Source organism: Bos indicus, chromosome 25, assembly GCF_029378745.1.
Source record: "Bos indicus isolate NIAB-ARS_2022 breed Sahiwal x Tharparkar chromosome 25, NIAB-ARS_B.indTharparkar_mat_pri_1.0, whole genome shotgun sequence".
NCBI classification, from domain to species: Eukaryota; Metazoa; Chordata; class Mammalia; order Artiodactyla; family Bovidae; genus Bos; species Bos indicus.
Genome location: NC_091784.1, coordinates 22,092,035 through 22,118,453, shown reverse-complemented (window position 1 = coordinate 22,118,453; position 26,419 = coordinate 22,092,035). Strand labels below are relative to the sequence as shown.

Here is a 26,419-nt window from a genome sequence, read left to right as displayed (position 1 = left end):
AAGGGAATGGCTATCCACTCCCATATTCTGGCCTGGAGAATTCCACGGACAGAGGAGCCTGACGGGCTACAGGCTTAGATACATGATAAGTAGGAGGGAGATTTAAAAATCATTCCCGTGAGGAAATTGAACTTCAGGAACTATGAAGTGATGTGTCCCAGGGTCACCCGCCCAGTGGGCTAGAGCAGACCCCTGCAAGAAGGTCGCAGGCTCCCCGTGTCGTGGTCCTCTTCCCTGGTGGAGGCACCTGTTTTGGCCACAGGGAATTGGGAGATCTTTGGAGGCAGCCGGAGCTGCCGTGGAGTCATGATTCTGGGCAGAGGAGGCACGTGCTGCCCAGGTGTGAGTGCTGGGCCCTAGGAGGCTCCCCGACTCCCTCTGACCTGGGTTACAGACAGGGGGGTCAGCTCCTGGTCTGCTGGTCCGGCTCTGGGCGGGTCATCTGATGGGCAGGCGCAGAAGTCCTCCTGGCCTGAGTGGCTGCATCGGCCCCCAGACTTTGAGACCACTAAGGTTGTCCCACCTCACCCGACTGCTTTCTCTTCTGAATCCTCATTATACTAAGTCAATACCAGTTGACCTAAGATGTAATTGTCTTCTGTTTCCTGTGTTGCCCACCTGACCGTAGCTTTGTGTATACATGCAGCACCCGTCATGACCCTGGTCACCCAGAGCAGCCCTGTACAAGCTGGTGAAAGTGAACGTGTTAGTCACTCAGTCGTGTCTGACTCTACAACCCCATGGATTGCCACCCATCAGGCTCCCCTGTCCATGGGATTCTCCAGGCAAGAATACTAGAGTGGGTTACCATTTCCTTTTCCAGGGGGTCTTCCCGACCCTGGGATCAAACCTGGATCTCCTGCATTGCCTGCAGATTCTTTACCGTCTGAGCCACCAAGGAAACCTGTGCAGGCTGTCAGTGGGCAGTTTTTCCTGACCAGGCTCTGTTTCTTTGGTGACGACTGTCTTTCCCTCTCCAGGGGACGAGCTGCCCGAGCTGGACAACATGGCCGACAACTGGCTGGGCTCCATCGCCAGAGCCACCATGCAGACCTACTGTGACGCCATCCTGCAGATTCCTGAGCTCACCCCGCACTCCACCAAGCAGCTGGCCACCGACATCGGTGGGTCCCCGCGGCGGGCGGGGGAGGTTGTCCAGGAGGTTGTCTCCAGGAAGGTTGTCCCAGGGCTTCTCTCAGCTTCAGCTCGGGGTTGGTCTGGGAAGCTTTGTTAAAAATGTGGATTCTCCAGTCCCCGCCCCCAGAGGCTCTGACGTGACAAGTCTGGGTGGAAGCCTGGGCACCAGTAGTTTGCCAGATGTCCCCGGGGATTCTCACAGCTGCCAGGGCTGAGAGCCATTCAGGGGCGCCTTGGCAAGACAGGCTGGATGGGTGAGGCAGCCTGGTGTGATGATGCCCTGCCCTGCCTTGCCTTCTGTTCATCCATATAATCATCATCCAAACCGACCTTGATTAAGTGCTCACTACAAGCAGGCATGCAGGTCCTGAGCCAAGCTCTCGCGCCCATTGTCTTATGCAATCTTCAAAACTCCCCTGTGAGGTCTGTGCTCCTGCCTTCAGCACTCTGATAAGGAAACGGGGGCACAGGGCACTTGCGTCACAAGGCCACCCCACCAGGGTCGCCCCGCCGTCTCCACCTGAGTACCTGCCTGATTCCCAAGTCAAGGGGCGTGTGCCATCTCCTCCTGCTGGCACACGTCCCTGGAGGTAATGCCACCTGGTGGGAGGTGCTCTGAGGTTGGGGTGCTGCAGGCGGGCAGTCGGAGCATCTCCCCACCCTCTTGGTATCATTCCAGTGACTTGCCGGCTCTTTGGCTGGAGGCAGCTCTTGGAGCGGTCAAGGGAGCGGATGGTAGGAGACTTGAAGAGTAGCAGCCTGGAGACCCAGCCAGGGCTTTGACCTGAGTGAGCACAGGGCCAAGCCAGCCTCTGGTTTTGCCAAAGCAGAAATAGAAGTGAGATGCTTTCCTCCAGGTCACGGGGCAGTGAGTGACGGAGCCAGGCCTCGAACCCAGATGTGTGACTCCACTCGCTATACTCATTCATGGTCAGCTCTCAGCAGTTACAGAGCAGCGGCCAGCTCTCGTCATCTCACAGGGCACGTGTTCAGAGAAGAGATGAAGAGGTTCCCTTGTTCATCAGTGGTCCCTGTTAGTACAGGCAGGAGCACTGAGGGGAGAACCAGCAGAACTAGCGAGTGAGATTTGGGGGCGGCCCCTAGAGTTCACTCGTCTACATGTCATCTTCCCTCACTGTTCAGCTCCCATCCAGATCCACCTCTTCACTTGCTCAGTGGTGACTGAGCATCTGTTGCAAGCAGCTCTCATGCTAGGAGATGGGACAGAACCAGAGCGGTCTGGACAGTTCCTGTGCTCACTGAGCTTCCACCATGAGGGAGTGAGTGTGGGCTTAGGTCCCGGGAAGCTGCCCAGTGGTAACACAATAGGGAGCAGTGAGGTCTGTGGCAGCATATGGACACCTTAGGGACACAAAGTTAAACGTTGAAACAAAAGCACTCTTGCTGTCTGGACAGAAGATGTGGTAGGTTGTGGGCTGCCACTTTGCAGGTCCTGGCCTGCAGTCAAGGAGAGCGCACAGTTTTATGGGTGCACATGGGCCGGAGGCAGGTGTCTGACCGGTTGGTGGCGCCCTTCCTGGGAAGTGGCTGTCTGAGAGGGTCGTGGGGTCAGGCATCCAGGACAGAGCAGGCACCGTCTACAGGCTGTGCCTTGGAAAGAAGACACAGGGAAGATAGAGCCATGCTGGAGCTCCAGCCTAATCGGGGAGGAGAGATTGATGCAGGCGGTGATCAGAAAGTAGGGAGGAACTTGCTGGGTGATGTGTCTTCCAGCCCCTGGGGGCAGGAAGAGAGGGAGGAGCCGGAGAGGGCTGGCCGCGCTGCCCCGGAAGGACGAAGGGAAAGAATGCCCAGTTATTGACCACCTGCATCACATGGGGCGTGTTCATGGTCCTTGTCCCTCTTCACCCCCTGAGCGGTGCTGCCCGAGGGTACTGACTGCCTCCAGGGGTGGAAGCGGAGACACGAGAGGTCAAAGGAGTCACTGAGGTCACCCTGACCTTGGAAACCCCATTTTCTCTTCCACTCTGCCTGTGCTGCCTGAGCTCGCCTGCCGGTTAGGATGGGAGATGCTGCTTTTCAGAAGGATAGGCCCCTCACACCCCTCTTGGAGACTTTCATCAACTGGGCCTGGGGGTGGGCTCAGGAATCTGTCCTCACTTGTACCCCAAGGGGTTATATCTGGAAGTTGTGGGAACCACATTACACCAGGGATTGCCCCAAGCACCATCTGCATCCCCCCTGTAGAGGCTCTGCTGGGGGGTCTTTGGGAGCTGCTTAGATAAACCCTGTGTCTCCTGACCCCTTGGGTTTTCCATGTGGTCAGTGGGGGCCACTGGGGAGCAGGGCTGGGAACCCAGGAGTTCTCAGTGTAGAGCTTCTGCTGAGGTTGGCGGATCGGGCTGCAGAGATGAGTGTGTGGTGGCGATGTTGGCAACTCCTTCGTTTATTTAGAATCCCTAGACCTGGGCCTGGGCCGAGCTCACAGTCATATTTGACCGTCCTGTAAAACACCCTCAGAGTGAAGGCCCGTGGGCTGAGAGCAGATCTGGCAGCCAGCGTTGGGGGGGTTGGGGGACATCTTGTTTCTTACTATGGGGAGGCCCTTAGGGCTCGTCCGCTTGGTGCTGAGTCTGTCTGTCTGTGTCCGTCTGCTCCCACCCCACAGACTACCTGATCAACGTGATGGACGCCCTGGGCCTGCAGCCGTCCCGCACCCTCCAGAACATCGTGATGCTCTTGAAGGCCAAGCCCGAGGACTACAGACAGGTCAGCAAAGGCCTGCCCCGTCGCCTCGCCACCACGGTGGCCACCATGCGGAGTGTGGACTACTGACCCCCATGCTCCTGCTGACAAGAGTGTTGGGGCCACAGAACTCTCCAGACTGGTCTTGCTCTACAAATCCACCAGGCATTGGCCAGAACTTGTTTCGAAAGGACTTGGTTCATTTGTATAATCAAAAAAAAAGCCTGTTAATTAGAGGTAAATTATTTATTAGGAATTTTCAGATAATTTTTAAAAATGATTCCATCTTGAAAGTGCAGTTAATAAATACCATGAAATGAAAAAAGGCCGTTTTCTTTCCATTTTTACTCAGTGAATATTTGGATGCTTCCCACGTACTGGGCTGTCCACACTGGGGATTCAGCTGGGAAGGAGGCTGAAGCAGGGAGGGAGAGAGAATTGGCAGGTAAACTGACTAAGGTCTGGCTTCCTTGGTGGCTCAGTGGTTAAGAATCTGCCTGCAATGTGGAAGACCCAGGTTTGATCCCTGGGTTGGGAAGATTCTCTGGAGAGCGGCATGGCCATCCACTCCTGTATTCTTACCTGGAGAATACTATGGATGGGGAGCCTTTTACTTTCCTTTCCGACTAAGATCATCCAAGATGTTAGTGCTGGGGGCCCAGAGGGCGTCAGGGGGCAGTGGCCTGGGAAGAGCTGGACGGGCAACCCCAGGACCTGAAGGATGAGGGCTGTGCGTGGTGACGAGCTCTGAGGAGTGCTCAGGCTGAGGGCAAAGGCGGATCAGGCCCTGGGCATGTCCATGGTCAGCAGTGGAAGTGGGAAGCCGGAGATAAGGTCAGGGAGGAAAGAGGTGCAGATCATAGCATGTCCTGCAAGCCATGGTAAGGACTTTGATTTTCCCTCTTTTAAAAAACCCGCCAGGTGATGTAGATTCTGTCAGGTTTTTTTCTTTTTTTTAAATTAATTTTTGACCGAAAAGCCCTGTTGCTGCACGCGGGCTTTTCTCCAGTTGCAGCAAGCAGAGGTTACTCTTCGTTGCGGTGCTCAGGCTTCTCACTGCGGTGGCTTCTCTTGCTGCAGAGCACAGGCTCTAGAGCGCGGGGCTTTAGTAGTTGCTGCACGTAGGTTCAGTAGTGGTGGTTGCCGGGTTTTTGAGCACAGGCTCAGTAGTTGTGGCTCGAGGGCTTAGTTGCCATGTGGCACGTGGGATCTTCCTGGCTCAGGGACTGAACTCTAGTCTTCTGCACTAGAAAGTGTATTCTTTACCACTGAGCCACAGGAAGCCCTCTATCAGGTTTTCTTTCTTTCTTTTTTTTTTGTCAATAGCTTCTGCATCTGTTAAGATTTTAGTTGGCTCTAAGTAACAGAATAATGTAATTTGAGTGACTTAAATAAGAATTGATTTTTGCTAGTAACAGAGAGTCAAATGGTGGTGGCTATGGGCACTATTTAGTGGCTGGACCGAGTCAGGACCAGCCTCTCTGTGATCTTGACGTTGCACTATGGGCGTGGTGCCTCATCCTCCTGCAAGTAGGTACAGCATCCGCATCCAGAGAGGAAGGAGGCAGAGAGGGGGTGGCCAAGCAGCAGTTCATCCCTTCCACTGGGGAGGCAAAGGCCTTCCCAGAGCCCCACCCTTGACTTCCTCCCAGGCCTCATGGCCATGTTGGGTCGCCAGGTGTCTCCCCAGCTGCAAGCAAGGCTGGGAGCACAGGAGCAGGACTGACGTCCGCCAGGCTGAACAGCTCTGCCGTGGGGCGTCCTGTGCACTGTGGGATGTTGAATAGCATCACTGGCCTCCACCCACTGGATGCCCGAGTTGTGACAACCAACATGACAACCAACAACATCCAGACATGGTCCAGGAGGCAAAACCACCTCTGGTAGAGAAACCCTGGCTTAGACCATGCAGGATTTCTTGCCGCCTGAAAACTGGGAGAAGGGCAGGCAGCCGAGTCCCTTGCAGGCTCCTTTTGAATTGAGCTGCACCATGTTCTGAGCCTGGGTGGGCTTTCCTTGTCTCCTACCCATTGCCTCACATTCCCGGAACATGGAGCCCGGGAATATTTCACGCACAAAGGAACTGAGGCTTGGAGAGATCTAAGGGGCTTGCCCAGAGTCACTCAGCGGCCATGTGCAGGGCTGGGAGCCCAGAGGTGTTGGCTCCACCTAATCCTACCCAGGTCAGCCTGCCCGTGCCAGCCCCTTGAGAGTGGCACCACTGTGATCTCAGCCTTTGAAACAGCCCCACTGGGCTGCCAGGCTGTGTCTCCCTCTGGGTCTGTCTCCCAGGGAATTCCCACACCTTCTGTTCCCCATACCTTTGGAAACAGTTTGGCTGGCCCTAAAAGAGCATTAGCTGCAAACTTCCACCGAAAAAAATATTTTGGTTTTTCACGTGGTGGATCACAGACATCCATGGCAGGGATCAAGCCTGGCTTCTCTCTCGAAGTGGGAGCTGGAGACCTGGAAGGCAGAAAGTGCTGCTTTGAAGTGGAAACCTCTTTGCAGTGACCTCTGCCAGTGTCGGTGAGTGCCACTAAGACAGGCTCAGGCTTGATTCCAGCTTTGCTACCGTCCAGCTGTGTGACCTTGGGAAAGTCATTCATCTCTCTGAGCCTTGTTTCCAAATCTGGAAAACAAGGGTCATAATGGTACCTAACTCCTAGGGTTATTTGAAGAATGCTTGAGATGAAATGAAGAGCTTCCCTGGTGGCTCAGAAGTAAAGAATCTGCCTGCAATGTGGGAGACCGGGGTTGGATGCCTAGGTAGGGAAGATCCTCTGGAGAAGGGAATGGCAACCCACTCCAGAATTCTTCCCTAGAGAATTTCATGGACAGAGGAGCCGGGCGGGCTGCAGTCCACGGGGTCCCAAAGAGACACAACTGAGCAACTAACACACTAACAGCACACAGTAGGTGTATAGTAGATGCTACTTTCATAGTCCTCTCGCACCTGTAATTCACCTATCCACTGGGGATAGTGGTGGGAATGACAGAGCGCCATTCCTGGGCAATTTTGGAACTGCTAATTTTTCAGGCTCTGATAGGACCCCAGGGTGGAATACGATACCCCGTCTCCCCTCTAGATCCGGAGGGGAGAGTGACGACCGTCTGCCTGACTCAGAGCCTGCTCTCAGAGGTGGGACCATCATCCATCTTTCTCCAGCCCTCCGTACTCCCCAGGAGAGACTAGCAAGTAATGCCCACATCAACCTGGTCCTTTTCTCCCATCTATAAGCAGCTCTGGGGGCTGGAAGCTCCTCCCACTCCTGCTCTCACATGTCTCTGAGCAAAACCTTTCACCAGAGTCTGTAAGGGGCTATCTGCCATAGGCCCCTCTGGGCAGGCTGGGCAGCATCTCCCATCCTCAGTCGCAGTGATTGGTTCAGGATTAGCATGTGGCCCAGGCTGATCCAAATGAGCCTCATTCTCAAAATTTTTGCTAGGAAGTTTTCTTCCTATTGTGTTGCTGAGCTGAGGGAATGGATTCTGGGACTAAAAGGGAAAGAAAAGCTCATGGAGAGAAAGTGTGTAAGACAGATGTCAACACAGAAGATAATAAAGCCAGCAGCTGGAGAAATCACTAGATTGAGCTGAACCCCTGGATACAGCCTTGCCTGAAATCCCTGGACTTTAATTAAAGAACCAATGAATTCCCTTTTTAACTCAAATTCAAATTAACTTGTGACCAAAAGACTGGTAAAAAGAGTTAGATAATAATCATTGCTTTGCCCCGTAGCCTCAGATGAGATAATAAATATGAAAGCCCTGGGCTCCTCTGAGGAACTGCTATTCTAATGATCATTGGTATTCTTATAGCAGCAAGAGGATGAGGCTGGAGTCTTGCCCTTGTCACCTACGGTAATAGCAATCTAGTCTAACACCTTACCTCTCCAAGCCTCAATTTATTTACTTGTAAAATGGGATGATCATATTTCTCAGTGGTTATGAGAATTCAATGAAATAAGACTTACAAAGTGTACACTTGGCCTGGTGCCTGGCACGCGGTAAGTGTTTGATACAATACAGTCATTGTTTAAAGACAACAACAATTACTAGTGAGTGTGGTGACAACTACCACTGCTAATAGTAACAGCCCTAGTCATGGTAGTAAGTCTGATAATTACCAAGAATTGTTGACTCCAGCCGGCAGACTTGGTCTGGCTCTGAGCTGGGAAACCTGGTTTCCCCCAGACCCGCCCCACTCAGTCCCAACCATGCTGCCTTTGACTGGAGTCGCGCCGCCTTCCTCCACAGATGCCACTGAATGGGCACTGAAAGGGAGCACAGCTTGTTTGCCTTTCAGGCCAAGGACTCAGCTGTTCTAGACCAGCAGGCTGGGACGCCCTGGTCCCAGGCTCTGAAGCCCACACTCATTCACCATCAGAGCTGGCAGGTGACGGCAGGGCCCTGCAGTGGTCAGCTGTCTGCAGCTGCCAGATCCCATGCTTCGTTGACAATGGCTCCTGCTTCCTCTTTGGGAGGCCGATAGTATTGCCATGTTGTTGTTTAGTCGCTAAGTACATCATGAGAAATGCTGGACTGGAAGAAACACAAGCTGGAATCAAGATTGCCAGGAGAAGTATCAATAACCTCAGATAAGCAGATGACACCACCCTTATGGCAGAAAGTGAAGAGGAACTAAAAAGCCTCTTGATGAAAGTGAAGAGTGAAAAAGTTGGCTTAAAGCTCAACATTCAGAACACGAAGATCATGGCATCCGGTCCCATCACTTCATGGGAAATAGATGGGGAAACAGTGCAAACAGTGTCAGACTTTATTTTTCTGGGCTCCAAAATCACTGCAGATGGTGACTGCAGCCATGAAATTAAAAGACGCTTACTCCTTGGAAGGAAAGTTATGACCAACCTGGATAGCATATTCAAAAGCAGAGGTATTACTTTGCCAACAAAGGTTCGTCTAGTCAAGGCTATGGTTTTTCCTGTGGTCACGTATGGATGTGACATTTGGACTGTGAAGAAGGCTGAGCCCCGAAGAATTGATGCTTTTGAACTGTGGTGTTGGAGAAGACTCTTGAGAGTCCCTTGGACTGCAAGGAGATCCAACCAGTCCATTCTGAAGATCAGCCCTGGGATTTCTTTGGAAGGAATGATGCTAAAGCTGAAACTCCAGTACTTTGGCCACCTCATGCGAAGAGTTGACCTATTGGAAAAGATTCTGATGCTTGGAGGTATTAGGGGCAGGAGGAGAAGGGGACGACAGAGGATGAGATGGCTGGATGGCATCACTGACTCGACAGACGTGAGTCTGAATGAACTCCGGGAGTTGGTGATGGACAGGGAGGCCTGGCATGCTGCGATTCACGGGGTCGCAAAAAGTTGGACACGACTGAGCGACTGAAATGAACTGAACTGAAGTCATGTCATGTCTGACTCTTGCGATCCAATGGGCTGTAGCCCACCAGGCTATGGGTTGCCATCTTTAGCAATGAAAAACACAGGAAGCTCAGTTAAATTTGAATTTCAGAAAAACAATGATTAATTAGTATAATGTTGTTGTTATTCAGCTGCTAAGACATGTCTGACTCTTTGCAACCCCCTGGATTGCAGCATGCCAGGCCTCCCTGTCCCTCACTATCTCCCAGAGTCTGCTCAAGCTCATGTCCAGTGAGTTGGTGATGCTATCCAACCATCTCATCCTCTGCCGCCCTCTTCTCCTTTTGCCTGCAATCTTTCCCAGAATCAGAGTCTTTTCCAATGAGTCGTCTGTTTGCATCAGGTGGCCAAGATATTGGAGCTTCAGCTTCAGCATCAGTCCTTCCAATAAGTATTCAGGGTTGACTTCCTTTAAGATTGACTGGTTTGTTTTCTTGATTATATTAGTACAATATGCCCTCAATATTACATGGATGTCTACTAAAAAATTAATTTGCCTATCTAAAGTTCCAGTTTGGGGCTTCCCTGGTGGTTCATTGTTTAAGAATATGCTTGTAGTGTGGGGACACCAGTTCGATTCCCGGTCTGGGAAGATCCCACACACCACAGGGTAACTAAGCTAGTGCACAACTACACTGCCTGTGCTCTGGAGCCTACTGAAGCCTGCTCACCCTAGAGCCCATGGGCCACAGCAAGAGAAGCCAGCACGATGAGAAGCCCATGCACCATAATGAGGAGTAGCCCCTCCTTGCCAAAACTAGAGCAAGCCCGTGTGCACAACAAAGACCCAGGCAGCCAAAAGTAACTAAATATTAAAAAAAAAAAAAGTTCCAGTTTTACTTGGTGGCCTATATTTTCTCTGGAGCCCCTAGGAACCATGTCCCCATCACCCTCAGACCATGTGATTCTGCGGAGGGGCCAAGGGGCCTTAGGTATGGGCAGGGTCTGATCAATTCCAGCAGCCTACCAATGGGGCACACTGATTGGTTCAGAGGTAGGCATGTGACCCACTCAGTGACCAATGAGAGACAGTCTGGGAGCTTGCTGAGACAGTTGGGAAAGAGAGGCTCTCTCCTAGCTGGCTTTGCTAAGCTGGAGATGTGAGTTTGCAGTTGCAAATGGCCCTTTGCTGCTATAATGTAAGGCGAGCCTGCCTGGGAAGGCAGAGAGAACAGACATCATTTGAGCTGCCAGAGATGCTTGTGCTTAAGCCAGTTTTAAGAATTTATCCCACCTTACCTGCTCTCTTGGTTCTGGAAACCCAAAGAAATAAGTTGGACAACATTGAAAAAGGCATAAAGCCACTGTTGTGGCTTTCAGGGACAACTTGTCTTTCAGGGTCAAGTTGTCTTTCAGGGACAACTTGAAAGAAACCTAATCATCAGCTTGGGCCTCTCCTTGGCCATGTTTCTGCTCTTAATTCAGCACTGATGCCCTTCTACCCTCCAGAGATGTATCAGGGCGCTCTGGATGCTCAGCCAGACAAAGAAGAAAACTAGACTCTATGTTTTCCACTTTTATTTTCCAGAACAAAACATGTGCTACCTGCCAGGACCCTGATGCCTGCTTTCCAGCAGCTCTGTCCTCACTCAACCCATTCACCAGGTCAGCAGAGGCAGGAAGGAAAAGAAGGCTCCTTCTGGGGTCAGAGGGCACAGCGTGCCTACCTGCCTTCAACTCTGGGGCAGATGGTGACTGGCACTGGGAGGGAAGTGGCCTGGTTCCAGGGAACGGTGCTTTGGGTCTCAGACCCCAGGCCAAGGGTCAAGTCAGGTTGGGGGTGTGGGCAGGAACACAGTTCCCGTATCCATACCAGCACCATGACTCCTCGGAGCCCTCAGCCTGGGGCTGGCCAAGAGCTGCCAGCCTCTCTGTAGAGGGACCTGGACTCTGGCCTTGGGCGATGTCTCCGCTGCTCAGGTCCAAATTCTTGGCCCGCCGGGAGGGGCAGGGCAGGCTCTAGATGGCATCCCCCTCGCTGTCAGACTCAATGACGTCCAGCGGCTGCAGGCGCAGGGAGTCGTAGTTGGGGGGTGGGGTGCCCGGGATGGGCGGGTTCTGCTCGTGGGGGTAGGCCCCCACGTCAGGGCCGGGTGTGGCCAAGTCTGGCTGGAAGCCAAAGTTGGTGTGGGCCTCCACCAGCTCGGCCACAGTGGGCGGCGGGCCTTCGTAGCGAGCCTGGGCCCGCTTCTGCCGCACGCTCTTGGCAAGGGCCACCAGCTTGATGATGGTGATCCACACGAAATCGATGATGATCTCCCCGAACTCGATGAGGCAGAGCACCGAGCCCCCCATCCAGAAGCCGAACTGTCCGCCCAGGTTTGAGAGCAGCCAGACGATCTGCAGGGAGCAGGGGGGTGAGGGCCTGACCGCAGTTGGGGGGTTGGGCCACAGATCTCTGCCTCAAGCCCAACCTCACGGCTTCCTGTGAGGTGAGTTGGTGGCCGGAAAGGGAGAAGAGGTGATCATCTCAGCCCAGGGAAGTAATCTGGGAGTGCCTATGGGACCTTCCTGCTTCCCTGGTGGCTCAGCACTAAAGAATCCGCCTGCCAGTATTGCGCCCCAGTCCACTGGGTTGCAAAAAAGTTGAACACGACTGAGCAACTAAACAACAAGTAAGCAAGTGTTAATCTCTCAGTCTTGTCCGACTCTTGGTGACCCCATTGACCGTAGCCTGCCAGGCTCCTCTGTCCATGGGATTTTTCCAGGCAAGAACATTGGAGTGGGTTGCCAGTTCCTTCTCCAGGGGATCTTCCAGACCCAGGGATCAAATCCAGGTCTCCCGGGTTGCAGGCAGACGCTTTACCATCTGAGCCACCAGGGAAACCCATAAACAACAAGTTCAGTTCAGTTCAGTCGCTCAGTTGTGTCCGACTGTTCGCGACCCCATGAACCACAGCACACCAGGCCTCCCTGTCCATCACCAACTCTCGGAGTCCACCCAAACCCATGTCCATTGAGTTGGTGATGCAAACAAGGGACCTTCCTAATTCCTCTGCTGGGCTCTGGATCCTCCCCACCCTCAGGCTGCAGGGTGGAGGGGCAGCAGGCAGGGCTGAGGTGTCAGGAGCCCCGAGACTCACATTATTGGCTGCTGACTCTTCAATGGTGCGATAGTTGAATTCTTGGAAGTAGATATTGAGCTTGACAATCCCCTTCCTGCAGGAGGCAGCAAAGGGAACTGGTGCCCTCTCCCCAATACACACACACACACACACACAGCAAAGGTACCCTCCTCTGGCTCAAGCTTCCCGTGTGCCCACTCCCAGGAGTGGAGAGTCCAAACAAGAACCAGGAAGGGCCCCTCTAGGCCTTGGGGCCAGAAAAGGCACCTCTGCCCCTCACCCATTCCATGCATCTCTTTCTGAACCAGTTCTCCAAAGGACCTGGGGCCAAGACAGTCCTAAAGATTGGCTCTGGGATCCCCTCACCCACTCCCAGTACAGTAGACTTGACATAGAGTCCTAGGCCTTGGCCCGCTGTCAGGGGACCCGGGGCAGGGAAATGTGGTCAAGAGGGCTTCCCCCTTACACCTGATGATCCTCAGAAAGGTGATGCTCTCTCATACCTCCAGCCTTCTGCTGGGACATCAGCGCCTCTTCCTATTTGTCTAAACAGTTACTACTCCTCCTTAGGGGATTAGCTCAAGGGTTACCTCCCTATACAGATCTTCCTTATCTCTCAGGAAGAAGGGGCCTCCTTCTCTGCTGGGCTCCCTGAGAAAGTGTACTGTGCAGACTACCACCACCAAAGCCCTGTTCATGTATCTCTGTCCTCTAGACTCGAAGCTCCTGACAGAATGAAAGCTCCTGTCTTTCTTGTGCTCAATGCCTGGTTGTGTTGAATGGATGGAAAGATGTATGAATGGATGGAGGTTGGGTGGGTGGATGGATGAGTGGAAGAAGGGAAGGATGGATGATGGAGGATGAATGGATGGATGGATGTGAGTGGATAGATGGATGGGGAGACGATTGAAAGGATGGATGATGGATAGATGGGTGGATGGGTTCAAGGATGAAAGGACAAGAGGGGTGGATGAATGAATGAACAGGTTGTCCTTTAGGAAATGGTAGGCTCTGTGCCCCCCTGGCTGGCCTCTCTTTCACTCCCAGTACTTCCTCCTCTAGGCTTGCTTCTGGATCTGACCAGTGTGAGAAGGTGTCTGAGCAGCTGCCCTGTGTCCAAGCCCCTCCCCCGAGGCTCTGGTTTCTCCTCTTTCCTGCCCTCCCTGGCCGGTCCAGACTCTGAGCTCACCTGCTCAAGGTGATATTGCTGCTTTGGTCCCGCTCCTGAGACAAGACGTGGAAAATCCAGTCCTGGAACCCAAAAAGGCAGCTGAGAACAACAGTGCCCGCAGCATCCCCTCCCAGCCATGGGCCCTGCTACCCGTAGGAGGCAGACCACAGCCCTGGGGACTGTGTGTGCGCACAGGGAGAGAGGGGAAAGGCACTGGGTCTCCAGGCTCTTCCCCATAGGCCCGGCCTCCCTGCTTCAGTTCTCACCGCAGGCCCTCACACTTGCTGTTCCCTCCCAGGCTGGCTCAGCCCCATCCTCCAGTTTCAACTCAAATATACCGTTTTAGAGAGGTGGGGAGGGGGCAGTCTTCCCTGACCACCCTGTCTAAAGTGCTTTCCCCCAGTTACCCTTCCAGCATCTGGTTTACTCCCTACAGAGCCCCTGGAAATGATCTTATTTCTGTATATCGTCTGTCTCTGCAGCTGGAAAGTAAGCTCCGAAAGGGCAAAGGACGGTCTGTCCCATTCACTGCCATGTCCCCTGCACAGTCCTTGGGGGACACGGGTGGAAGGAGGCGGGGCGGGAGTGGAGGAGAGTTCCCAACAGCCTGCAGACCTCCGGCCACACCTGCCTCCCATCCAAAGCTGGGCGGCCAGGAGCTTGGCCGCTCCCCTGACTCACCTCGGAGGCCTCGGAAGGCCAGACGGCCATGGAGATGGTCATCTTGTACTGAGTGTCACTGGAAGAGAGACGGCAGCCCATGGTCACTGTCCCCGCCCGCCCCGCCTCCACACCCGCCCCGCCTATCCCGTCTGGGTGGACTCACTTGCAGGACTCCTTACAGGCGTAGATGCAGGTCTCCCTCTGCGCCAGGCTGATGCGCAGGGCCGAGTAGCAATGGGCTGGGTGGGAGGGGGTTGGGGGGAGAGATTTTGAGCCAGGTTTTCTGCTTTGAGCCTCCGGCCGCCCTCTGATCTCCTGGCCCTGAGCCACCTAAGGCCTGTGGTTAGGTTGAGTGGGGAGCGTTGTCTCGATCCAAACTCCCCTTGTCACGGAAAATCACCCACCCTGGGTGCCCCCTCTCTAGCCGTTTGGCCCCAGCTTGGCCAGAGGGACCTCCTCCCCAGCACCCCAGCCCCAGCTCAGGAGGATCAGAGCAGCTTTCCCTCCACCTGTCACCCCTGAGCCTGGTGGGGGGCAGGCTAGGGCCAGCAGGTCACGTGGGGAGGGATGAGTATTGGAAGGGATAAAGTTCTTCCCTCCTGTCCACACACATTAGTTTTAACAGGTGGTAGGACTCCCTCTGCCACTGACAACATCCATCAGTGTTTGGATGACCCTGGCTCAGTGTGAGTCCAGTAGGGGCTCCCCTTCTGGTGACTTCAGGTTTCAAAGACAAACTCTCTCCCGAACTTACACGTTTCACGTGTACACTTGAAAGCATCAGGGAGCTGGGGGTGAGGAGAACCAGGGCGAGAGGGGCCATGGATGGTGAGGACTCATGGAGCCCCCCACCCGCCGCTTTCGGGCACAGCCTTTGTGGGCAGAGGCCCAGCGGGCTGGGGGGGCCGGTCCCTGAGGGGCTCCCCGCTCACCCCAGTCCGGAAACTCCTGGTTGTTGCAGTATTTCCTCTTGTGGGGCAGCGGGTACAGGTAGTGGCCACAACCACATTCCCGAATCATGTGCTCCTGGAAGCAGGAGCGAATACAGGCCTGGGGGGTGGGAAGGGACAGAGAGAAGGCAGACTTGAAGGTGATGTCCCCACCTCCGCCCAGGGGGATGGGGCCCAGGGGGCTGCATTCCCAGGCCTGGGGGTGGGAAGGGGCAGAGAGAAGGCAGACTTGAAGGTGATGTCCCCACCTCCGCCCAGGGGGCCGGGGCCCAGGGTGCTGGATGCCCAGGCCAGGGGCTGGGGGAGCTGAGGAGGCGCCCCTCCAGTGGAAAAGGGTGGCGAGGTGGCTAAGCTTCCTCCCCCTACCCCCTCGAGGTGGGAGGTGGCTGTCCTTCCCTGTCTCTGTCCCCACAGAAGGACTCAAGCCAGAACCCAGCTCTCTGAGGCTGGCCCCACAGATGACACGGGGTTGTTCCAACCCTAAAGCTCTCTCTCAGGGACTTCCCTCAATGGTTAGGACTCCGTGATTCCACAGCAGGGGGCGTGGGTTTGATCCCTGGTCAGGGAACTAAGATCCCAAATGTGTCCACTGTTTCCCCCCAACAACAAAAAACAGCTAACTCTTAAGAAAGCTCTTGTTACAAGGCTGCCAGCAGCCTTCCAAGCCATTTGCATGGAAGGACGCAGAAGAGAAAGCAGGCAAGCTCGCTCTGTGCTCCTTCATCCTGGAGGGAAACACTCAGGGAAGATGAGAAGGGTGATCCAAGTGCTCAGTGCAAAGGAGAGGAAGTGACCTTCTATGGAATGTCCCCTGGTGGGGGTGAGGGAAGTGGGGGAGTGGACCAGGCCCCTGTAGGCTGGATGAGATCAATCTATAATTTCTGGGTTTTCAGGTCCAACCTGGTTTCAGTGCACTGAGAAACGAGCTATGTGTTCCAGAGCCAGACCTCCCCTCCGAGCCTCAGTTTATTCCTGTTGCTCCTGTGTCTAAGGTGGGGAGGTCAGCATGCCGTTAGGCACTTGGAGAATGGAAGCAGTCGCTTGTCACGGCTCTCCTGCCAGGCTTCCCAAGTCCTCCTCTGGAGGGCTTCCCGCTCCCACCCTTGCCAAGGAGCTCGCATCCTCTCCCCTGCTCTCCTGCCTGCTCCTTCCCAGTCCATTGCATCTGGTGCTCCGTTCTCCCCTGAGAACCTGCAGGCTCCTCGTGGGAGGAAGCGGGGAGTGGGCGGGGGTGGGTGGCAGATGAAATGGCACGGCTGGGAGGAGGGGGTCTGGGGCAAGATCGGGGGCAGTGGGTCAGCAGGGAGCTCTGGGCCAAGTGTCCAACATTCACTCAGACCTCACTGTCTCACCTGGAAGGTGGGGGCCCTCTCTAGGGTGGGCGAGGGCGGGGCCAGGGCTGGCAGGCAGAGTGCCTGACCAGGGCCTGGGACTTTGCCAAGGTCTCTGTCCAGACTGGTGATGGCACTGCATAAAACGAGATCTGGGGTTTCTCTGGAATGGGGTTTCCAGGGCTGGGGACTGATGCCTTTGTGGCCTCCTTCTCTGTGCTCCCACCGCCCCCACCCCCGGCTGCCTTGTCTGTCCATCTGTCCCTCCAGAGGCTTAAAGACTCCTCAAGTTCTCCATCGCAGGCAGAAGCCCCCCGCCAGACAGGAGGGTTGGAGTGAGCAGTACATGGGGTCAGCTGGACAGAGTGGGCAGGGGGGATGGTGGATTCCCGTGTCTAAGACGAAAGGGAAAACTACACCCTGCTCGGGGCTCTCAGACACGGAGCTGGACACTGGGCTGCCCCCCAGCCATCCTGTGTCCTCATCCACCAAGGCAGACTGGACTGGGAGAGAAAGTGTCACTGTGAGCGGTCACTTTGGTCATCTTTGCAAAGAGTCAGTCTGTCCTGTCCTCTGGGGCCAGGTCTGAGGCCAAGCCTCGTGGCTGACCTTGGAGATCAGGATAAGAGGTAAGGAAGCCCCAGCTGCAGCAAAGGGGATTAAGGCCAGATACAAACAGGGACTTAGGAACACTGATGAGGCATTTGGACTAGGGTCTATAAGCCCCAATTTCCTCATTCTTAATAATAGCATCTACATCTTGGTATTGTTATGAGGATTAAATTATTTTATATATATATATAATATATATGTAGAATATATATATATGTAAAAAAATTTATATATGTAATGCACATGCAACAGTGCCTGCCTAGCATGATAAGCCTGCTATTATTAGTATATTATAATAATAATGGTATAGTATAATAAATGCATATACAATAAATGCTGTTAATAGCATATTAATATATACTAACAATAATTAATAATTATTGTTAGAATATTATTGCCTCATATGGGTACTGAAAGGATCAAATGATTGTTTAATCCATGTAAATCCTTAATACACACAAGAGTTCTTTTTGGGAAACCCCAGAGCAAAACCCCAAGGCCACACCTGCCAAGCAAGGACAAGAAGTGGCCAGACCCGGGCCCTGGTAAGAACCAGGACTAGACTGGTTCCCTAGCCTCCAGTGAACCTTGTGGTCCCAAAGATCCAGCAGAGCCAGCCTTGCTGGGACCAGCTTTCCCAGACACCTCAGGCCTCAAGCCACCATTGTCCCACCTGGATGGAGTAGGTCGTGTTGTAGTTGCTGTAGAGGTTTTGGATGGGGACGTCAGAGCCGTTCTTGGTACACTGGCTATAGGGTTCGCCCTTGCGCTGCAGCTTGTCCTGTGTAAGAGGTAGTTTGTGGGGACCCCTGGTCACCCCTAGGAACCCCCCTCTGTTCCTCCCTCCCATCCAGCAAGTGGGCCTAGGGGATGCTCAGAGGGGCTGGAGGGCTGACGCCCCAGCAGGTGCCAGGGGTGGGGGGCACTCATCTTCCCCCAAGCGTGGGGCCCGCTGGGGTTCCAGGCAGAAGGTGAGGCAGGAGTGAATGGTGGGGAGGTCCAGGGCTTGGGGAGGCCCGGAGCTGCTCCTCTCAGGCCCCGGGAGGTGGGCACTAGGCAGACAGCCTGCAGGCATACCACGAGCACCCCGATGGATGTCTCCATCCCCGCCATGGCATAGATGCCCTCTTCCTTGATGAAGGGGTATGACCTCTGCTCGTGAAGCATCAGCCGGGCGCCAGCCGTAGACGTGAGGAAGGGGACGTAGTCTTCCTGGCCCATGTCCAGGATCAGTTTTAGGCCTGAGGGGAAGATGGGGCGGAGGGCAGCCTGAGCTGGCTCCCCAAGGCTGAGTGCAGACCCACCACCCACTGGTCCCAGCCCCCCCCCAGCCAGGGAAAGCCAGGGTCTATGCAGGAAGCTGGCTCCACTTTACGAAAACCCGGACTTCTTGCCTTTTCTGAGGCCCACTTCCTAGTCTGAGCCAGCACGGTCTCCACTCTGGGCTCTGCCTGCCCCATCTCTACTCCACGGCCTCTTCCACACGGCAGGTAGATCCAAGGCTGCAGCCCAGGCAGCCTCGCCTCTCATCTCCAGGGTCCTCATTCTCTCTGCTCACCCTCTCAGCTGCCATGCTCCTTCTTACTGCTGGGCCTTCGTCAGGCTGTCTTCTCTTTGGAATGCTGTCTCCAGCCTCACCTTGCACCTAGAAACTCCTACTCTTCCTTCAGGGCTCAGTCCAAGTATCACTTCCTCCAGAAGCCTTCCCTGACTGTCTAGACTGGGTCTCGGGATCTCTGTCATACTCTCTCCTTGTCCTGGAACTCGCCTTCCAAGTACCTGTCTCACTTTTGAAATTTTTCTTTGATTATCTGTCTTCCTTCCCTACTCCACTGTTCTCTTCTTGAAGGTGGAGACCAGACTCAGTATTTTATGAATCATGGCAGGGGGTGCTTCCCAGATGGTGCCAGTGGTAAAGAACCCATTTGCCAATGCAGGAGATGCAAGAGATGTGGGTTTGATCCCTGTGTTTGGAAGATCCCCAGGTGAAGGAAATGGCAACCCACTCCAGTATTCTTACCTGGAAGTTTCCATGGACAGGGGAGTCTGGCAAGCTACTGTTCATGGGGTCACAAAAAGAGTTGGATATGACTGAGACAGGCAAGAAGAAAGGACTGGGCAGGACAAGAAGCCTAGCATTTATTGAGCATTTGCTGCATACTGAGTGCTGGGCTCAGGGCTTTATTTACATGATCTCATTGAGGCTTATAAAAGGCATATGAGATAGGTACAATTATTGTCCCCATTTTACAGATGAGGAAACTGAGACCCAAAGAGAGTAAGGGATCTTGTCATAGGTCACTCAACGAGGAAGTGGAAGTTGATGGACTTCTACAGGCAGCTTTGATCTTAATCATCAGTCATCACTAGAGAGTGAGCTAGCTGGCATCTCTGTGATGCCCAGTATCCTCAGAGGCTCTGGGGTGGGTGAAGTGTTGGTAGCCCACCCACACCCCTCTAGACCAGCAGCTCTGACAGTTGCTGAATGACACCTGTCTTTTGATGGCTGGGGAGTTCAGAACCTAAGGGTAGGGAGGAAGGATTTGCTCCCCAAGGCCTGGCGCAGGTGCTGAGTCCACCAGCTGCTCCCAAGACGAGCAGCTTCTGCCATCAACCACTTCCCTCTTCCTCACTTCTGTTTACTACTTCACCTTCTCTCTGTCTCTCATGAACTGCACAGAAACGAGGCTGACAGTAAGGGCTCTGCCCCAGGCTAACTGTGTGATCATGGGAAAGTTACTTAAAACGTCTCAGAACATCTGCATTTAGTGAGAGTTTGCTGCTGGCCAGGCTCAGGGGCAAGGCCAATTGCTCTGTGCTCAGAGGTCTACCTGCCTTAGGCCAGGATGATGTGATGGGGTCTGAACCATATGCTCTGCTCATTTGCTCTGCTCATTTGCTCATTGTGCAAGAGCAGAAACGAGAGCTTCAAGAAGTTCAGTCTCGGTTCAGCATCACCTGGGGGTAAATGGTGGGGCTGGGATTCCATCTGGTCACAGAAGCCTGTGCTCTCAGCCACTGCTTCCTTGCTTTGCTCATCAGCAGAAGGGGCGCACCAGTCACTCACTACCCAGGGATTTTTGCGCATTGGGTTGGGGAGCAGCTGAGAAGGCACCTGGCCCTGCCCCGGGGTACCCAGTAGATGCTGCTGCTCTGCATGCCGGCCTCTGGCTAAACTCGGTCCTGTCCCTCAACAGCTGATGGTGTGTATGCTTGGTGATCACTCAGTCATGTCTGACTCTTTGCGACCCCATGGACTGTAGCCCACCAGGCTCCTCTGTCCATGGGATCTTCCAGGCAAGAATAGTAGAGTGAGTTGCCATTTCCTACTCCAGGGGATCTTCCCGACCCAGGGATTGAACCCGAAAGCCTCCTACATCTCCTGCACTGGGCAGGTGGATTCTTTACCACTGCACCATCTGGCTGATGGCCATTTTGTCTTTCATCCTCACATGATAGGATTTAAAACCTCATGGCTCTGGCTCCAGGACAGACTTACCGAACTCAGTTCCCGGGTTGGCTGAAGGGAGGGCCTTCTCCGTCATGCCCCAGTTGAAGATGTAACAGTTGCCATAATCAGGGTGGAAGATGGGTGTGAAGTTCCTGAAAGAAACACCATCAGCTGGAGGCCAGGGCCCATCCCCATCCCAGCTGATGTCACCCCCACTGCCACCCCCCGGGTGCGTGACAGCAGGGAGCTGGTAGATTACTGCTCAGAGAGGCTCAGGAATGGAGAAGTGAGTGACAGGTCATTCTGTCCATTCCCCTGCAGCCATGCACCCACCAGAGAGGAGATCCCCAGACTCTATTGGGAAAGAGAGTGTTCTTTGGGGTAGGAGCCAGGCTCTCTGGCTTAGTCATGAAGTATGAAGAAGTTGCTTTTCGTTTCTTTCTTTTTTTTTTTTTTTGAGGTTAATTTGTGCTTTTATTTGCCAGTGTAATTTAACTACAGTGGCCTGTGAACTTTTTTGATCTAAAAATACAATTTTACATCACAATCCTACAAACATATACACATACATAAGATGTATACATATATAAAAGTGAAACAAAAGTTTTGTCAAAAACATCTGCCCTGAGGGTTATTTATTTATTTTGAGACCCAAAAACGAAGCTTCTTTGATGTTTTCAGCTGTCTCATCTACAGGGTCTTGTAAGCCATGTGGTCATTTAAATGGTGACCCCCGAAAAGAGGTGTCCACAGCCTAACCCCAGGGACCTGTGAAAGTGAGCTTATTTGGAGAAGGGATCTTCGCAGGCACAGTTAAGGATTTTGAGGTGAGATTAACCGGTTTTATCACATGGGTCCTAAATCCACCCACAAGTGTCCTTAAAGAGTCAGCAGAGGAGTCACAGAGGAGAAGGTCACATGAAGACAGAGGCGGCGACTGAGAGGAACAAAGACAGAAGTCAGGAGCGCTGGAGCACATCCCCCCCATTGGAAGATGGATGCTTAACCACTGGATCACCAGGGGAGTCCCCATAAGAACTGCTAAAACACCGCTATTAACAGGTTAAATTCCTTAGTATTATTATACATTCAAGTTATATTGTCTCGTAGAGGTCAATTTTGGTTTTACAATTTATTGGTTTAAATTAAGATACAAACGACATTGACATGTGATTGGTTGATATGCCTTTTAAATCTCCTTTAATCTATGGCTTCCTTCAACTGACTTTTTTTGTTGTAAAATAGCTGTTAAGTTCTGGTTTCATCAAGCTAGTAACTGAAGAGCGACTGATACAATTAGAGGGTCATCATTTTGTTCCCCTGATTTGGGGGCTTTGGGGCAACATGCACCAGGGGTGACCAATGCTGTGTGTCCCGATGGAAGGGCACAGGCTGCCCAGAAAGTGGCCTCGCCAACAAACAAAACAACAACCACAACACCCAGCTGTGAACAGGATCAAACATCTGTCTCTAACTACCATTTACAGCAAATACTGGAGACAGAGGAACAAGTTCAAAGATACCGCAAAAAGTCAACCTGCAAAATCCAGACTCCAGAAAATAAACAACCCAGTGTTTTCAACAAAAAAATTATGAGACAGGGAAAGGGAGGTAACCTTCAGATTGAAAGCAGCTTCAAAGACTTGGTTCTATTCCCAACCTGTGGACTTTAATTGGATCCTCATTCAAACAGGCCAACAAAAAAGTCTGACACTGAGAAGACTGAACACCACTGGGTAGATGATGGTAATGAGGAATCACCGATCGTTTCCTTTTTAAGGTGGCGAAACGGGATTGTGCTTCTGTCAAAAGTCTTTCTCTTTGAAGATACATTCTACACACCATATAGATGAAAAGGATGTGAGGTCTTGGATTTGCTTTAATGACAGGATGAGAGTCACACTTATTGGATCTGGGTGGTGGGTCCTCACACCCACCACCCAGGTGTGAGTCCCTCACACCCTGTTCTATGTGTATGCTCTCAAGTCCCCACGTGTGCCAAGTCACTTCAGTTGTGTTCGACTCTGTGCCACCCCATGGACTGCAGCCTGCCAGGCTCCTCTGTCCTTGGGATTGTCCAGGCAAGAATACTGGAGCGGGTTGCCATTCCCTTCTCCAGGGGATCTTCCCAACCCAGGGACTGGGATGGAACCCACGTCTCTTAAGTCTCCTGCATTGGCAGGTGGGTTCTTTACCACTAGCACCCCCTGGGAAGCCCAATTTCAAGTCTCCATAGAAAACAGCATTTAAGGGGACTTCCCTCGTGGTCCAGTGGTTAAGACTCCACACTCCCAATGCAGGGAGCCGGGGTTCAAACCCTGGTCAAGGACCTAGATCCCACATGATGCAACTAAGAGTCTGCATGCCGCAATGAAGAGATCCTGCATCCCGAGACTAAGGGTCCCACAAGCAGCAACAAAGATCTAAGATCCTGAGTGCCTCAAATTAAGACCCATGGAGCTAAATAAATAAATATATTTTAAAAAATGGAACTAGCATTTAAAATGTCTTTGGATGTTTTTATATGGTTTTCTGTTATTTTATTAAAAACAGGAGGGAATGGGGCTCGGTGCATCAGATACTGCAGAAACATACCTGAAATACACTTTCTAAGCTTTCTGTTCCACAGTATTTACTGAGCTAATTTCCCCAGGTCATGCTGAAGATTTCTGTGTATGTTCTTTCCTTTAATTCTTGCAATAACCCCATGAGGTCAGCAGGTATTTGTCCCCATGTTCGGATTAAGAAGCCATTTCCTGTCTCTTTGGTCTCACCCTCTGCGCCAGCCAAATCAGGTGGGTCCAGGGCAGGTGGTGAAATCCGATCCAGGAGCTGACTCTGTCTGACATGCACGTGAGAGGCTTCCGCAGCCTCTGAGCTGAGGTGTCCTCCACCACGAAAGACAAACTGCATTTCTCACCCAACGCTTACTGAGTCACACACTGGGCTCAGGACACGGAGGCCAGCAAGACAGTCCTGTGCTTGAAGCTCATGGCGTAGGAGAGACCACAGAGTGGGGTCATGACAATTCTCTTTCCTGCCCGCCTCCTCCACCTCTAAGGCTCCCACCCTGGTCCAGGGCCACCAGCTCCCCCCAACCCCAATTCCTGCAGGAGCCTCTGCCTCCACTCTTGCTGCCTTACAATCTTCCTCCTTCACAGTGGTCAGGGCAACTGTTTAAACTGTGAATCACGGGCTTCCCTGTGGTTCAGTGGTCAGGACTCTGCCTTCCGATGGAAGGGGTGTGGGTTCTATCCCTGGTTGAGCTAAGATCCCACATGCCTTGCAGCCAAAAAAAGCAATACTGTAACAAATTCAATAAAACTTAAAAAATAGTCCACATCCAAAAAAAAAAAAAATGCAAATCAGCCCATAGCATGCCCCCATTAGAACCTTCTAGAAGCTCCTTGCTGCTCTCAGAATAAAATGCAAATGCCCCACTTGGCTTCCTCCCCCTTGTTCATTATACTCCAGAGACACTCCATGTTGTCTTCAAATTCAAGGCCCACTGCTCCTTGTGCCTGGAATATTCTCTGAGCAGATCTTCAAGTGTCTCGTTTCTCCTCCTCCTTCAGGTTTCATCTGCCCGGAGACGTCCCCTGACCTCCCTATGCAAAGTCACCTCCCAGTCACTTGACCATTTCCACCTGCTTATTTCCCTGGTGGCTCAGTGGTAAAGAATCCACCTGCCAATGCAGGAGATGTGGGTTGGGAAGATCCCCTGGAGAAGGAAATGGCAACCCACTCCAGTATTCTTGCCTGGGAAATCCCATGGACAGAGGGCTACAGTCCATGGAGTCGCAAAGAGTTGGACACAACTTAGCAACTCAACAACAACAACATTCCCATGCTGGCATGCATCAGAAGCCGAACTCATCTTCTTGACTTAATTGCTTATCAGCGGCCTCTTGCTTTGGAAAATAATCCCAGGAAGGACAGCTGTCTGTCTGGAGGGAGAAAGAACCTAAAAGCTAAGGGCTCAGGCTTGGGAGCCAGCCTGCCTGAATTTGAATTCTGGCTCTGCCAGTTACTCACTGGTGAGCTTGGGGGAAGTCACTTCACCTCTCTGTGTTTCTCCCCCCATAACACTGGGGTAACAACAAAACCCACCCAAAAGGACTAAGGTGAGGGTTGGAAGCTGAGCACACAGAACCACTGAACAAATTCACCCCCGATCCTCAGAGACTGGCACTCAGTAGACAGACACTCAGTAAATATTTGTTGGATAAATCATAATATGTGATAAGAGTAGCAACAGAGATAAGCCTGGAAGAGTGGACATGTGGGTGGGGAGTGGGTCAGGCAGGGGAGGGTTCCTGAAGGAGATGAGCCCTGAACTGAGACTTGAAGGATGAGTAAGAGGTAGCCGAGCTTTGCAGGTATGGGGTAGATGAAGGGCACCCCAGGCTGGGGGTGGGAGTGAGGGTGGGGTCCAGAGGGAAAAAACCACTCTGGGCGGGCACCGTGGAGTCTCTCTCCCAGGTGGGATCAGGGCTGCGGCCACAAGGGAGGAAATGAGCGGGGAAAACCAGTTGCAGCCGGGCGCCGGGTCTGGAAGGAGAGACCCCGCCCCTGGGACATGGGCACGCGATGTTCCCAAGGAGCTGCCTCGGACACCTACCGCCCAGGAGCAGGAGGTGGCTCTGGGCGCGGCCAGATCCCCTCCTGTCCCGGGTTGCACTCTGAGGCTTGCCAACTATTTGCTTGTTGATAAATGTTCTTTACCTGAAGAGGCTGCTCCCAGCACTGGCCGAGTCTGGCTCCAGAGCTAAGCGTTTCCCTCCCCAAACCTTCCCTGGAACAGAGGTGAGGCATAAAGGCAGAGACCAGCAAGCTTCCTGCAAAGACTGGGAGATGGAGCATCCTAGCTGGGAGCTGTACAACGACAGTGGCACTGGGTAGTAGGGTTTAGGGAAGGGAGAAACCGGAGGACCAACCCTTGAAGCAACAACAACACATGTGTGCCTGAAAAAGTGAACGTGAAAGTCGCTCAGTCGTGTCCGACTCTGCGATCCCATGGACTATACAGACCATAGAATTCTCCAGGCCAGAATACTGGAGTGGGTAGCTTATCCCTTCTCCAGGGGATCTTCCTGACCCAGGGATCAAACTGAGGTCTCCCTCATTGCGGGCAGATTCTTTACCAGCTGAGCCACCAGGGCAGCCCAAGAATACTGGAGTGGGTAACCGATCCCTTCTCCAGGGGATCTTCCTGACCCAGGAATCGAACCGGGGGCTCTTGCATTGCAGGCGGATTCTTTACCAACTGAGCTATCAGGGAAGCCATATGTGCCTAGAGCTTGGTTTCTAAATCCCATTCTCCAATAAAAGGACTGGAGCTTCTCAGAGAAATGGCTAATTCTAGGACTGGGGCATCTTCTAGTGCCAGAAAGCAAGGAAGTACTAAAACAATAAATAAATGGATGAGGACACGTCAAAGGGACACAGGAGCCAACTGAAGGAGCTCTCAGTGGCCCACACTAGAAAATTTTGAGTAATAAAATAAATAGTGTGGTATTGGATTACAACCCAAATATACAAGAGTCCATACTAGTATAAATAAATGATTGAGTAAATAAACAAAAGCAGAAGACATTCCGTACGAAGAATTCCGAATAGTGTCTGTTCCCCTTTCCAGGTGAAGTGGAGTTTAATCTCTCTTCTCGTGCTGCTCCCCCCACCCCACCCCATAGAGTACAGGCTGAACTTAGAGCTCATGATACAGAGCACGGCGGAGAAGCCCAACACACCCCACCTTAACCAAGGGAGGAGGGTCAACATCACGGGTGGTTCTGAGTGGCTAACATGTACCCCCTGATAGGATGTGACAAGGAAACCCTCCACCTCTGTGGTCTTCTTCCCCCAAATCCATCTTATCTGTATAAACCCCAACAGCTTGCTATAAAACAGCTGACCAGGACCCCGAAATGGTCA

At 52.8% G+C, this 26,419-nt stretch overlaps 2 protein-coding genes across 2 annotated transcripts in view; one reads left to right on the top strand and one right to left on the bottom strand.

Annotated features, from left to right (window-relative positions):
• COG7 (component of oligomeric golgi complex 7) overlaps positions 1-4,169 on the top strand; it is a 90,471-nt gene extending 86,302 nt beyond the window's left edge. The window contains exons 16-17 of the mRNA XM_070779797.1: positions 981-1,124; positions 3,767-4,169. Coding sequence (XP_070635898.1) covers positions 981-1,124; positions 3,767-3,933 — 311 coding nt within the window. The 3' untranslated portion in view covers positions 3,934-4,169. The remainder of the gene's footprint in view (positions 1-980; positions 1,125-3,766) is intronic.
• Positions 4,170-10,745: 6,576 nt separating this feature from the next.
• Positions 10,746-26,419, bottom strand: part of SCNN1B (sodium channel epithelial 1 subunit beta) — a 72,590-nt gene continuing 56,916 nt past the window's right edge. The window contains exons 5-13 of the mRNA XM_070779796.1: positions 20,534-20,637; positions 18,112-18,275; positions 17,708-17,815; positions 15,074-15,191; positions 14,305-14,380; positions 14,160-14,217; positions 13,497-13,558; positions 12,326-12,401; positions 10,746-11,582 (exon numbers count right to left, since the gene is read on the bottom strand). Of these exons, the coding sequence (XP_070635897.1) occupies positions 11,202-11,582; positions 12,326-12,401; positions 13,497-13,558; positions 14,160-14,217; positions 14,305-14,380; positions 15,074-15,191; positions 17,708-17,815; positions 18,112-18,275; positions 20,534-20,637 (1,147 nt within the window). The 3' untranslated portion in view covers positions 10,746-11,201. The remainder of the gene's footprint in view (positions 11,583-12,325; positions 12,402-13,496; positions 13,559-14,159; positions 14,218-14,304; positions 14,381-15,073; positions 15,192-17,707; positions 17,816-18,111; positions 18,276-20,533; positions 20,638-26,419) is intronic.